At 35.9% G+C, this 15,314-nt stretch overlaps 1 protein-coding gene across 2 annotated transcripts in view; it reads right to left on the minus strand.

Annotated features, from left to right (window-relative positions):
* The window catches only part of RB195_021439 (uncharacterized protein), a gene marked incomplete at both ends in the record, with an annotated part of 37,224 nt that extends 23,133 nt beyond the window's left edge, over positions 1 to 14,091 (minus strand). Inside the window, 2 exons of one of the 2 annotated variants that reach the window (XM_064208167.1) lie at positions 11,830 to 11,923; positions 13,869 to 14,091. In XM_064208167.1, coding sequence (XP_064064048.1) covers positions 11,830 to 11,923; positions 13,869 to 14,091 — 317 coding nt within the window. Of the gene's footprint in view, positions 1 to 11,829; positions 11,924 to 13,868 lie in introns of those variants that run through there. The other variant, XM_013438132.2, reaches the window with a different exon arrangement.
* Positions 14,092 to 15,314: the final 1,223 nt, after the last annotated feature.

Below are 15,314 nucleotides of genomic sequence, written 5' to 3' on the forward strand. Positions count from 1 at the left end.
TTTTTCGAGAATCCAATTTGTATATAATCTTGTATTTGATATAAAAGTTTATGATTTAAGATATGTAGGATGACATTTTGAGAAAGAATGACACTGCTAAGCAGGCAATTAAATTGACATCTTATTGAACGTTTTAACAAAAAAAAATAATTTGGATAAAAGAATAGGAAGATGAAGTGGTACTCGACTAGATGTCATGAGGAACATGGAAAGAATGAGCAATTTAAACATGTTATGAGTGGCCCACTCAAGTCGAAGATTTGTTGAATTGTTACACAATTCTAAAGAGCAACTGTGTACGACTTTTGTTTAGAAATAACATGAAAAACGAATAAATTCTGGATAAATTGTTAAAGTGAAATAAAAATCTGACACTACTATAGTGCGAAAATAATAAATTTTGCACGATTCAGTTGATACATTTCCGGATTTGGGCAACCAAAAAAAATTTGCAAATCATTGGAAACGGCGACAAAAAAATCTTCTATACGAAAAGTCAAAGGCTTGTTTCATGGGAAAAGAGCCCCAACAGATCAATGTACATTCGAATGGCTCCTAAGTGCATTGTGTGTAAACATTGCACTTAGGAGGAAAATCATTGTGAAATCCAGGAAAGATATTGATAAGCATAGGATAGTGCTTAAAAAGGTTGTTTTTAATGAAGATTCCCTACGATTCAATAGCAGGTAATGAACGGAATCTCTCTCTCTCACTTGAAATGACAACAACATCCAAATGAATGACAAATGAACATCCGCATCTTATTATAAACTACACATTCCTGCTATAGTGGCCTTTTGTAAAAAGAAAGAAAAAAAAGGAAAAAAAACAGGACCACATTATACTGATTTCTCTCTTTCAGAAATTCTAGAGGTACAGTCAAAAGAAAACAAGAAAGTCCTCTACACAGGTATAACTGAGTTCCTGAAATTTTCCCATACCCTCTTAATTACTCAGAAAAATACCTAGTAATTAATCTTAAGAATTTAATGACGTAAGTGAAATAATTAGAAATGAATTGTTTATTTAAAAAACAATAAGCTAAGCAGTGCATTTCACATATATATGTACTTATATTATAATTATGCTAATATAACATTATTAATAGAAAAATTTCACTCGATTAATGTAAAGAATTTTTCTCACTGACATTTAAGAAGTCTATCAAAAATTAAATTGTTGGAGGCTAAAGACATATTGAGGAGATTTTAGTAAAAAGACAAAGCTGTTTATTTTTTCATTTGTTTATTTCTGAAGGTGCATAGTTTTTCTCAATCGCTTTATTCGAGAAATAATATTTGACTAAGATAATATATTATAAAAATCTTACATCTATGCACATAATACAGCAGAGTGGTACTTTTCTGATAAAAATTAAGGAGAGCTGAAATGAAATGAAATGATGTGGTCACTAAAAGTTGTCCCCCACTTATTTAATTACATTAATGTTATATAGAAATTAATTTTTTTTTAGAAGAACTCTTTAAAAGAAAAAAGAAAGAAAAAGAAGAACATCTGGTAGCTAAAAAATAGGAAAAAAATCTTCTAAAACAGGAAAATTCTTACTAAATACTCTTAAAACTATTCACAGCTCCCATATCCTCAACACGATCCAGTAATTTAAAGTTTTCTTTCAGAATTAAGGTAATAGTTTGTGAGTACAGCAATTTTACTTCTGCTGTAACAAAATCCTTAATCCACTGGGATGAGGTATCAACTGGAATATAAGAAAAATTCCAAAAATTCGTCTTAGAGGTAGGCTAACTGTGTACGGATATAGAAAAGGCGAAGAAGACATTAATTCCTATGGAATGAAATGTTTGAGGATATACATTAGTAGAGGAAGCTACTAAAATGATAAAGGAAAGTCTCAGGCGAACCAATCCGCTCAGAATACGCTAACACGTTTGACCGTAATCCGTAATCGTCGAGGATTTCATGAACGCATGTTGACCTATACAATAAATGACTTGCGGGGGACAGCCGATAATCAAGTAAATATCTTTATCCACCAGACAACTCTAGTACCAATTTATCGACCCCACATAGACGAAAGGCTCGGTTGGCAGTAGGCCAGTGTCGAACCATCGATCGATCGTGAGGAGTAACAGTCGGACCTCGTACCCGATTGCGCCACATTCATCCGTCAAGCTATTAAATTAGCGGAAAAAAAAGGAGGATTTTCTCATTATCATAACCATGAAGGTTGCTAAATATGCGCAATTGAAGAAAAAAGTGAGACAAGAATCAAATCTCTACAAACAAACAAAACAAATCAGGAACATGGGGAACATCATGGGGAACAAATCAGCAAAAAAGAACCGCTAAAACTACTTGAAATGACTTTGTCGAGACTAGATAATAGCGTTCGTAAATTAGCATGCTAAAAAAAAGAATGAAAAATAAAAAAGTGCAAAATACAACGGAAAAAACCTCCGATGAGCTCGTCGTCTACTATGGAGAGAGGGGAACGAGTGGTTTGGACGTGTTCATCGAGGACATTTCACGTACTACACGTTTTACACCTACTATATTTATATCTATGTTTCTTAATAATGCGATAAATAATAAAAGAAACAATAAAAAGAAAAATAAAAATATCACTAGCACTAGTGTTGCTTCCACATCAATTTATAGGAAATGAAAGATTTCCGCATACGCAATTTTTGAATTTTCCACAAAACATCCGATGTTACCATTGTTCAAGAATAAATAATCAATATTTTTTATTTATACAACTACATAATAATATGGATAATAAATTTAATGATATAAGTATTTTCGAAGTATTTATAATTGCCTTTCAATACGTCATTTACTTGTGGAAATAATTTACTTAGAAATTAAAAATTGTGCTGAGTAGTGCTTAGTCCCCAAGCAAATGTACATGAATATTTATATGGCTAGCTAAAAAAAGGAAATCTAATATTATACACAAAACAAACGAATGAAAAAATAACTAGGGAAACTAAAATAGCCCGGAATAAATTAGTACTCAAATTGATTTCTCTTCGAATCTAAAAATAGAATTTTAAAAAAGAATTAAAGGTGGAAAGCTTCTCTGTCAGTGAAGTGAAACAATAATTGAGGCCTCATGTGGATGAACATTTCGATATTGAGTGGTGTGTAGCAAAAAAAAAATGCAAAATAACTTATCAATGAGTCGTTGAGGGATTTACTGAGAATGGCCTCGAGAGAGAGGGAGAGAAAGAGTTTCGTCAATGAGCAGAGTCGATAAGCGCTCTGACATCTTCAGTTAACTTAACGAGGTCAAACTTGAAGTGAATTTCCTAGACATGCGTTTCGAAGCCTAAAAGCTTTGTCTCCACCCAGAGAAATCATCTCACCCATATTCTAAACTAGGATACTTAGGAGAAAAAGATTACAGTACTTTATCACTTCAAACGCTTTCAATTTCGCAGTACTAAGTTTCAAATTACAAAACGTCCATCTAAATTCATGAATTTAGAAATGGTTTCTATGTCTGCTCGCGAACTTTCACAAAATTCTCCTAGACTAATATGAATGGGCAATTATGCTTAAATAAAAGAGGAGAATAAGAGAAATCGACATAACTGGAATTATTCCTTAGTTTCTTGTTGGATTAGACCAGCAAAGCTTCTTGTAAAGCCATGGAACTGCACTGCAAATACGGGACAATCCGGAAAAATAAGCAAATTGTGGTTGGATTCGCGAAAGCACAGGAATAATTTATAAGCAAATATGCGGATTAGTATACGGTAATGGTCATGGTAGTTTGGTAAGAAATTAGTGGAAGAACTACATAGTAGGTGGGTGAACTGGATTTAGATGCTTGAAGGACATTTTTAATTTTCGCTATTTCCTTTAAAGGTAATATTTACTTAAGAAAAATATAGAAAATCAATAGCTGACAATAATTAGTTCGATTGGTATCAAATTACTAAATCTGAATAAATATTAGTGTTGTTTTTTATTATATTCGTATTGCATCCAATATTGCCTTCACACGATAAAGGAAAGATTGTTTTCGAAAAAAAAATTATTTGTATAAAATATCTGATTTTTAAAATGAAAAAAAAATATTCTGCTATTCGGTTACTCATTCGAGAAAGATGAATGGACGTAGTTACCTATGCGATATACATACTTTTTCCAGAATGACTGGATAAATTATGCTCTCCTTATCCTCTTTAGGACATAATTTCAGAACTATCAAAGATCCGAAGACGAAAAGGAGGTTTAAGTCGTTATTATGTTTAATACCGGATGCTGCATTATTGTTAAAATTAGTTTTAGTGACCTTATATTTGGTAGTCTTAGGATCCGTTTTAGTTTAGTTATCCTTGCGAGTACCTCAATCCCCTTGTTAAATATTTTTCTCTTTCCAAATATTGAGAGAGTCATATTTTTCTTTTCCTATCCGGTTACACGGGGGTTTTCTAGAAACTTCTCTGCTAAGAATTACTTTCAATTTATAAACCCTTCTTTCGCTTTCCCATGGGAACTACAAAAGAAGTACACGATACAATTATAGTGGAAATATTATAAATAGAACCTTGACTATAGTGAAGAATAGGTCAAAAAAATTCACTCCTATGCAATTATTACGTTGTATATTTTAGGGAGTCAAAAATTCTGCACACGGAAATGATTCGTTTCCTTTAAATTGATGAAATCCCCACATTATTCATGCGCAACCTTGGCTTTGCGATGAGGTTCTGGATTTTTCTTGGTTCTTTATCACTTTACAACAAAAATAAAGAGGCATTACTTATGATTAGAAGTTTTTCAAAAAAAAAATAAATGGTGATAATGTTAGCTATTTTCTCATTTTCAAAAAGTTTACGTTCCCCAAAATCTCCAAAGACAAAAAGAAACAAACAAAATCACAGAACCTAGCCTAATTCAACGAAAATTATGGCGGGACACATGAATTTAAAAAAATCTACAGCTCCTTTATTCAATCATTACTATGTATTTCTATATACCAATGATTACTTACTAATTTTTTCTTACTGGTAAATACATTCAAGAACATGTTGATATTCGCTGTAATATTGTAATAGTGGGTGAAACAGAATTTACTTAGTATATGTTTTATTCCTTACCTCATCATTCTAAGTAATATTTAAAATTAGAAGAAACAAATGAAACTTAACTAATATATTAAATGTGAATAATGTTTAGAAGAAAAAATTTTGGAAATGTTTTCAAATCGAGCAAAAAAAAAAACCTTTAACAATATGTATCAGAAATTGCTTCAAATACATTATAACGTATGTTCATCTACAAATACACTACAACTACATAATACAACTGTAAACAGGAAAAAGAATAGGAATAGAATTCTGAGAAAATTCAAAAGAAATAAAAGAAAGAGGCACGTGTACGTAATAGTCACACAAAGCAAAAGTGCTATGCCTCCAAAAAAAAAATCATCAATATAGATCAAAGTTTGACCATGGATCCATAAATGCTTGAACACAATAAAGAAATTGCTCGGATAGCTTTTCAAAAATTGAACTTTTTAAAATATATTCTCAAGGATCGAATCGATATGGTTTTCATATATTCATATAACTTAACATGATTTTTACATAACATATTCAGATGTGTACATGAAAAAAAGGAATTTTTACCCAATAACGTTCGGTCCTGGAGGATCTCTGATTAACGATAAGGGATTGGAACCAATGAACTGCCAATGCTAACTTATTTAGAAAACAAAATTGACGTTTAAATAAGAGCAGACACCTTAATGAGGTTGTTTAAGAAGGAAATTTGCACACAAAAAAATCGGAATGCACTTTGGCAATTCGAGAAGAAAAACCCCAAAGAAGAAGGTGTAGAAGAAGTTTCATCTGAGAACGCTCCTTAAACGCATCACCCCACGAATCTGAGGTGGTGCAGATTTCAGGTGGAGTATTCGCATACCGGATGGGAGACTATGGAGAGGAGGGTGATTCCGTCCATTTCTTCCTAATTGCCGTAAAAACGATCCGGAAGATGCGGCACGTGCACAAGGCTGGGACGCTCCAATCGAACTCGTTGTAGAAAATAGCGCAACGGAACGCTCGAGGCCGTATCTTCCGGGCCGTTTTTTACGGCAATTAGGAAGAAATGGACGGAATCGCCCCCCTCTCCATAGTCTCCCATCCCGTATACGAATACTCCACCTGAAATCGGTACCACCTCAGATTCGTGGAGTGATGCCTTTAACAAAATGCAATCTAACCAGAAGTAATCTAACCAACGTATATTTAATCTGTACGGCAGCTCTATGGGCAGGGAAGCCCACAAAAATCTAAATTGAAGGAAAATTACGTAGATATGAATATGCATAAAAACAATATTTACAGCATGTAAATGCATATATTATTATTTGTGTATGTTTTTTTACTAGTGTATCAGCGTGGTATTTAGGTGGAATCTTCATTATTTTCAGGACCTTGCTTTTTCTCTTTTTTTCAAAAGCGTAGATGGCAACTACTAGTAATTTTTAAATGTGAGTAGAATTTTTCATTTTCTTCTCATTCAGCAAAATAATACTTTTGTTCTGCAAGCAATATCCACGTTATCTCCCTTAACTTGGGAAAAAAGAAATAGTAATATGATAATCCGTACTTCAAAACATGAAAGAGTGGAAAGTTTCGAAACTTGGCAATAACTACAAGAGCTTTTTTGTCTCTCTAGTACTCTAAAATGATAATAAAAAAAAACTGTTATAGAAACTCTGCATTTGAAGACACTAGGCCCATACGAGTCTGACTGCCACCCGTTTGCGGAGGCCATGCTTGTACTAAACGTAATCAGGCGGTGTTGTCGTCCAACACGTTGCCAAACCCCATAAACTGAAAATTCAGCTGCCTGAAGAGATCATGGAATCTTCGGCCACAACCATTCATGCTATCACTTCAAACTACCGAGTACTGTCAAATGCGCTCCAACAAACCGCTAGACTTCTACGGTATCTCTGTATGATGTTTGCTGCGCTGCAGGAAACAATCAGATTTGTCAGGAACACGGTCTTGTCCAGCTGAGCGCACGCTGGACGAAGGCGCTCGTCAGTTATGTGAACAGATGGGCTTCATCATTGCTTCAGCCAGGAAAAGGGTCTGAGAAGCAAATCTCGTCGCCAACAGCATCAGAAACTAAGGAGCTTGAGACGGAATGGGAGGAGAAGAACCTGTGGGAAACCAATCCTTTACTGAAACATTATACCGGCAGGATGGAAAGATGTTTCCCAGTCCACAACACTACTGCATTGACTGTCGATGAAGCAACCCCACCAATTTGGAGGGATCACTTCAACACCTCGCAAAACCGAGAAGCGTCATCAGCACTTATCTTAAGCTCGATCACATTCATAGACCGACATATGCGATAGTGAAGAACCGCCGACAGAGTAGGAGATTCTGGTCCGTTTTCAAAAGAGAAAGAATGGAGCGCGTGGTGGAGATGATGGAGTTAGTGTAAGAATTCTGAAACCTACTCTTCCGTCTGGGGTTTATGAGATACGGAAAATCATTTTTGAATATGGATCAACAGAAAGATACCTAAGTATCGGAGACAGATGACTCCCTCCAAAGAAGTTGTCACCCACGGATCCTTAGAAGCACTGAGGAATCTCATTACTGATAGTTATATACAGCGATTAGAAGCGGATTATGTTGGATCGGTTGGTCAAACATAGCGAGGGAACAACGCGCGACGAACAAGCTCGTTTTCGTCCCTGCCGATCCATGGTTGGACAGGTGTTCATCGTTAGCAGAATGACCGATATGTGGCTGCGATATTCAAAGCCAATTCACTTAGCTTTCTGTACTTTAAAGCCGTTTTCGCCTCTTTTCATTGAGGTCGTCTTCTCAACTCGCTTCACTAAGATGTAGCACCACGAAGCTTCGTTCGCGTATTTGATGACATGAGCGAACAACTGCTGCAGTTCGAACACCAGCCGGATGTGCAACACCGTTGTAAGTGGTAACTAGAGTAAGACGACGGACAGTGGCAGAAACCTTCCTGTTCAACTTTGCCATCCATGACGTGTTTAACTTTGCCATTCATCGTGCGTCATCAGTCGATCAGCGTCCTGCTGACATCTTCTTAGCACCATCAAGGTGCCCTTGACTGATGATGTTGTTATTCGCGAAAGGCAGCGCAAAACTTCAACATGTTATCAATATATGCTACCGAAGCCAGCTACACCTTATTGACTGCGTCTGGGTCCTGATAAATGCAAATAGATGTGGATCTCTTCGAGGCCTCAAACGGGAATCAAGGTGGACGGAATGTATGTTGAACTCGTCGATGAGTTACGTTAACTAGGCTGTATGCTGAAGAATAACCGTAGCTGGGAGGAAATTATTCAGCAAAGATGCGCTAGGGGCACTTCTGCATTTCATCACCTGACGAAGCGCCTGTGGCTGACCCACATTACCAACGGAGTCAAGCTTCGAGTCTACCTATCCGCAATTCACCCCATCATGAAGTACGGATTGGAGTTTCGGTCAGCGCTGCCTAGAGTGATGGAGAGGTTTGATAATACAGAAAGTAAGCCGCTTAGACGGCTGCTTCGTTGCTTTTGGCCTGGAAAATGCAAAGTGAAGATCTTTGCGCATGCGGAAGTCCATGTGGTGTAACGGTAAATAACATTTGAAAGGTGTGGCCATCTTGCACCATCGTTAGAAGAGGTCAAAAAAGTCGTCTCCACGAGTTCGGTCACATTATGCAGATTCATGCCAAATGCTTTATCTGACATGTCTTTAGGAGTCTCTCGCGTTCAAGTTGGAAAATATGAGAAAAGCCCACCTGAGCTGAGGAAAAAGAGGACCTGTTTACATTTGGTGACGATAAACAAATTAGGACAGACGTTAGGATATGGAATAACAACGAATGAATGGATTTTTCCGAAGCTCTTGTTGAAGATCGAGATGCATGGACAGAGATATCTGTGATCAAGGAAGACACTCGTCGGCCACGAGGTCTGCAATAGCGTCGGACGATAATTTTTATGTGCAGATTGAGTCAGTTAGACATGTAGAAATTTCTGGTGTTTAAGTAAGAGTCGATATACTAATGACGTTGTCGGGAATTTGAGCAGCGAAGACAAAACCAAATGTGGAAAAAGTTCCATAAGAGAACGTTCTTTTACAAAACGCTACCCAAGCAGAAGTATTTCAACAATTGTTTCTTTAATCTGTGTGGGATCTGAGCAGAGAAGCCCACAACAACTTAATTGATCAAAAACTACACATAACAAAATTATGTACATACATGTGGATGTAAACATGATTATTTGCGTATATTTTCTATGAGTGCCCCCACGAGGTTTTCAACCGGCTTCTTTAGCAAACATGCCTGACGTTTCAGTTCTATAGAAAAAAACTAATAACAATAAATATTAAGAATGGTAATAAATAATTTCAAAGATAATTACTAGAAATTTTTAATATATAACTAGAATTGTTCATTTTCTTCCCATTCAGCAGAATAACACTTTTATTTTACTGTAGCAAGCGAAATTCACGTTCTCTTACTTGAGAAAAAAAAGAGAAACGAATATAACTATCCATAATTCACAATATGAAAGAATGTAAAATTTCGAAACTTGTAATAATAACAAGAGCTTTCTGCTTTTTCTAGAACTCTGAAATGATAATAAAAAAAATTGGGAATAACAAAAAAAAAGTGTTCTAAGACCTCTGTATTTGAAGACGTCTCTAAAAAGCATGTTTTCAAGACTGTTTAGGTCCAGATTTTCTATATTTGTGTCAATTCATCAAAACGTATCTGATTTTTCCACTTCCTGAAAAACAAGAGAATCCTGATGAGAAGCTGATGAAGGCATTTACTACAATATTTATTGCTTCGATATTTCATTAAGCTTTTGCTATGCAGAAACAGGAAATTGCTGTAATCACGAGATTATTACTGTTGAAAGAAAAAGAGACATTTCCATGAAATTTTCTGATCCTCTGCAATTTTCAACAGCTTACCTTAAATATCATATCTTCATGAAACTGTACTGGTATAAAGCAAAAAGAAAAGCGACAACCTTATTCCGGATATATCCTCATGTTGCCCGATGTGAGAGCCGCTGGTGTTTGTTAATTAATGAGCATCGAATCTAACAAATATTGAGGCACTCAGAGCTAATTAATTTATCCAAACTGATGCATTCTTTGGAATTAATCTAAATAATTAGATAATTACGGTTATGTACGTCCGACAAATGTGAACTGGGGGTGAAATGAAAACAGAATAAGATTGGTAGTTTTTCTGAGTGATAGCTGCCAAAAACTTTTTCTCAACAAAAAAATGAAGTTTGAGAGGATGTACAATGTTTTCATAATTTTTTTTGGTGGTTCGTTGAAATTATGAAAACGGCGAAGCGACAACGTCAAAAAGAAGTTGACGTGAGCTCAGAACAGAAGACGGAAACAAAACGAAACGAATGTCTCCAGAGACCACTATAACCAACCATTATTCCAACAACCATTTCGTTTGGTAAAGATCCAGCTTTTATTGCATAAACTATTCACGAAATAAGTGCACAAAAACAACATCTGGCAGCCAGTTTGCATAGAAATATGCTTTTAAAAAACACGTGTGAAATTTTGGGATTCAAGGATTATGAAGCTATATGCGATTCAGCGAATAAGGGAAAATATACATAATTATATGACGTTGATAGCTGTGCAATATTACGTTTATTTTGTCAAATCCAGAAAAGAATAATTCGTAAAACTTCTGCAAAGAATCCTAGTCCACGGTCATGGACTATTCAACGCGTTAGCGAACGCAACTGTTCTTCAAGCTCTCTTTAATTTTAAACCAAGAAAAGAGGCATAAATTATAAGCGCAAATTCTCAGAGTTTCAGGATCGAAGAAAAAATACACAAAATATGAGCTTTTGCTTCGGTCAAGGAATTGATGTCACGCTGTATCTACTTCCTTCCACAGTAGGTGCTCGAAAGTGTGGTTTCATATTCTCTATCTCATTTCAAAGACGATTTCCTGGTAAAATTCGTGGAAGAGAAAATTAAATCGAAGATTTTTCTAGGGCTGTGAATTTCTTCTTGTAATAACATATAACTTTGTGGATACAAAATCTAAACCATAAAGTAAGTAGCAAATAATCTACCTAATAGTATATAACTCCATGGATATAGTAGATGCTGAATAGTGTTTCTCGTTCCTTCAGCAAGCTAACTCAGTTTCTTCCCTCACTCTCACATGAATTTAAGGCACGTCACTCTGGCTCAGTTAAACAAATCCGGCTCCAACAATAACAAAACCACTATCCTGAGACTTTTTTTGCTTTTGTTTATTTAGCAACCTGGAGAAGTCTATTCGTTTGAAGTTCAGCTCAACATAGAAAGAAGCTACCATGATTTTTTTTGTGAGAACAAGGAAACAATCGATTAACTGCAAATAATTACAGCAATAATAATTTTAGCATAAACTACAACTTATAGTTACCTATCCGCAGTGCCGTATACCAGTTCCGATAGAGAATGCAGTAGCAAAAAAAGTTTAAAAAAAATTATCCTTAATTAAATCTTGGGAACGAAATTAAATAGGTTAGTTTGGAGTGCTTCTCGAGAAAATTGACTCTATTTCTGCTATTGTCTCACCGAAGAGTTTTTTTTTTGAATAGAAATAAAATATGGGAATATTTTCCGATAGAGACGACGAGAATACGAGTTTTACCTAAAAAAAAACTGCAGAAGAGAGTGATTCGAGAACAAAAGCAATTCTTATGTGAATAATAAGAACTGCTTGTTGCAGGTACCATTTGAATATCGTGAAGGTATGCATTAGGAAGAAGCGACAACAAACCCTTACCTAAGTATTATATCCGGCAACATATTCACAGACATGGAGAAATACGTAAATTGTTTGAAATTTTTGCAAACTGCTTTCTCGAGTATTCGAAATACTGAAATATTCAGTAATATGAGTTAGAATTGAAAAAAAAGATCTCCACTAAAGAAATGTTAATTTCAGCGAGATTTAGAGTTGAAGCGAGATTTCAGCGAGATTTTAAAGTGCGAATTTTACTTAAAATTTTGATGAAGAGGAGGTTGAAGAAGGAGCAGATGATATTTTGTTTTAAAAACTTGCAGGCTACAAAAAAGTTTGCGAAAACCCCAACTTTTCGTCTCCTTATTTCATTGATATTTTCGCTTATTTTTACTATAGCTATATATAACTTATAACTATTTATAACTATAACCTTACTATAACTATATATAATTTATAACTATTTATAACTATAACCTTACTATAACTATACTATTAGTACTTGAACACCACGAAATTATGCCTTTAACATTTTTTATTCTGCCAAACTTGACGCTTTTTTGGATACCTGCTACATGGACAAGTGAATCAATTATCAAATTAATTTTCGAGAAATAAAAAGTTGGGATAGAGCAAAGATCGGCGGTAATTTTTTCTAGTGGTTGATATCATTGTGTATTAAACGGAACTCACGAAGAAATTTAAAAAAAAAATATGAAAGAAAACAGAACAAAGATATATACATCTTTTCAAAAATTATTCTGTCTCAGTTATAGAGGTAGGAGATCAATGACGTTATCTTTATGGGAACATCCACGGTAATTTTCTTCTTTGATATTCGGAGTTTTCCTGAAGTAAGATTTTTCATACGATTTAGGAGTGAACGTTAGAGAAACAAAATTGGCATATTTGCTCTGTGACTATTAGCTTAAGTGAAAAGAAGACATAGAGCAGCCCATTCTGATGTTTGAAATGTTTCCGCCAATCAACAAGCGTGCATAATGTTCAGTGATGCGGAAACATTCCGGATAATGTGGAACCACTAGCCCGAAAAAGTAAAACGTGTCCTGTGTTGGAAGTTAGACTCATTTGACATCAAAAATAAATAATCAAAAAGATTGTTTCTGGGAGGTCGTCGATAATCATCGTCGATAGGTCACCATTGATTGAAGGCCAGCGCACGTAGATCACAAAGGGTGTTTGTTGATCAGACCACCCATGTAGTTAGGAAACGTTGATGTAACTATTTCCGATTTTGCTTAGACTCCTATCAGCAAGCACAAACAATGTTGAAGGTAGTGCGCTTGCATCTTTAAGAATCCTTGAGTATAATATGGATTATAAAGAATAAAAGGATAAAGTGTCAGGCACTGATCAATCCGCTTGGGATGTGGCACCACGTTCACTTCAATTCAGAATCGTTTGAGGTTTACGAACATGTAACTGGCCTCTACAGTGACTTGCGGGGTACAGTCGACGTGTCAAGTCAGTGTTTTCATCCTCCCAGACAAGTCTGGTACCAATTTATCGATCCCGGATAGATGAAAGGCTTGATGATCACCAGGGCGGATTCGAACTTCCGATCGATCATGCAGACAGCGGAACCTCTTACCGTCGGCGCTACACCCATGCCAGCTAACTCTACACAATGATCCACCGATCCAGAACCCAAACATAGCTCTTTATTTTTGCAGGATCTTCATAACGCACTTTGCCGTTGATTGATCCATGCTCTCTACATGGTGGATTAAAACTTGGCGCGATGTCACGATACTGCATTTGCACAAGAAACAACTAAATATTGAACGAAAAAAATTTTTGAGCAACCTCATTCAAGTACATTCGTTGACATTTTCCATTTCCCAGCCACAGTAGTGCAGGAAATTTCCCACTCCGGACGGAAGCAGAATAAACCTCACTAGCGTTCGTCTTTCCTCTATCAAGGAGATAACAAGTAGGTTCACTGGGAAGGAATGAAAAAAAAAATGTTATTTGTTTTCTCGGCGAAGATGGTATCTCTCGTACGACGCTCAGAAAATTTTCGGACATCTATGAACTCCATAGAAACGTTTCACACATACTATGTTGAGCTACCATAAAGCGCGAACTCCGCAACTCATACACTTTATGTGCCTCATACATTCCATTCCTTTCTTCCTGTCGTAATCCAGTCAAACGGTTATCGCTCGTATTCATATTCATATCATATTGGGAAAATATGGCAACCAGCCCCTGTGCTTCAAAGGTCAACCGAAGAAGTGGAGTTTGGTGGATACGGTCCTTTGGTTGCCTTAAAAGCATCATCCCACGAATCTGAGGTGGTAGGGATTTTAGGTGTAGTATTCGTCTACGGGATGGTAGGTTATGGAGAGGGGTGTGATTCCGTCCATTTCTTCTTAATTGCCGTAAAAAAACGGTCCGAGAGATGCGGCACGTGCACAAGGCTGGAGCGCTCCAATCGAACTCGTTGTAGAAAATAGCGCACCGAAACGCTCGAGGCCGTATCTTCCGGGCCGTTTTCTACGGCAATTCGGAAGAAATGAACGGAATAACCCTTCTCTCAATAATCTACGATCCTGTATACGAATACTCCACCGGAAATCCGTACCACCCCGGATTCGTGGGGTGATGACTTTTAGCTGTGCAACTGTTCTTAAGCAAGTAAAAACTACATACAACTAGTAGTAATTCCAGGATTAGGTGCATTGCAACAGTTTAAATTTTATCAAACGTTCAAGAAAACCCCGTCAATTTCATACCACAGGTCACAGCATGAATTTATGAAATTTAAAGGGAACATTTTATTTTCATTTCCTTCACATTCGAATCTAAATTTTGGGGAAATGAAAATTAAACGTTTGTCTATGTAATTATTAGCAGATATCATTAACACAGTTGAAAATGCACAGAAGAAAACAGTGCACTGATAAAACAATTTAAAAAATTGGTAAAAGCAGAGCTAACGAATGTAGGCTTCACAAAATTGGAATCGATACTCTGCTAACGATGGTATTCCTACCATTAATAAAATAACAATTAAAAGTAATGGGTAAATTTCAGAAAACGAGTTTGTACCCAGTTACATACTCAACGAAACCGTCTAGGCACATTGGAAAAGGCTGATCGTTTTATATAATCCAATAAATACTTCCTGAATAATTTTTAGTCGTAATTTTTTTTTCAAAGCGGTTTCTTTCCTCCTTTTGTTGTATTTTTCTCAGATAAATGCAAATTTAAAGGGCACAGGTATTTGCGGGAGAGAACACATAAAAGCGATGAGAAATCCTCAAGCCGTTGAAAACGGAAGATATTATAAATTAATTTGTGGGAAACATCGTGAGAAGATTTAAGAAATACACTGATTTTGTCCAAACGATCACTATTTAGTAAAATAAAGGATAATGATTTGTTAAAGTATTATAAAGTTGAAAAAGCACACTGTTTCATATAAGCAGTAAAATGTGCATTCGGCGGAGTTTATCCAGCAAAAGTTCCATCACAGCAGACAGATAATCAATGATATCTCT

This window comes from Necator americanus, chromosome X (genome assembly GCF_031761385.1).
Source record: "Necator americanus strain Aroian chromosome X, whole genome shotgun sequence".
NCBI lineage: Eukaryota > Metazoa > Nematoda > Chromadorea > Rhabditida > Ancylostomatidae > Necator > Necator americanus.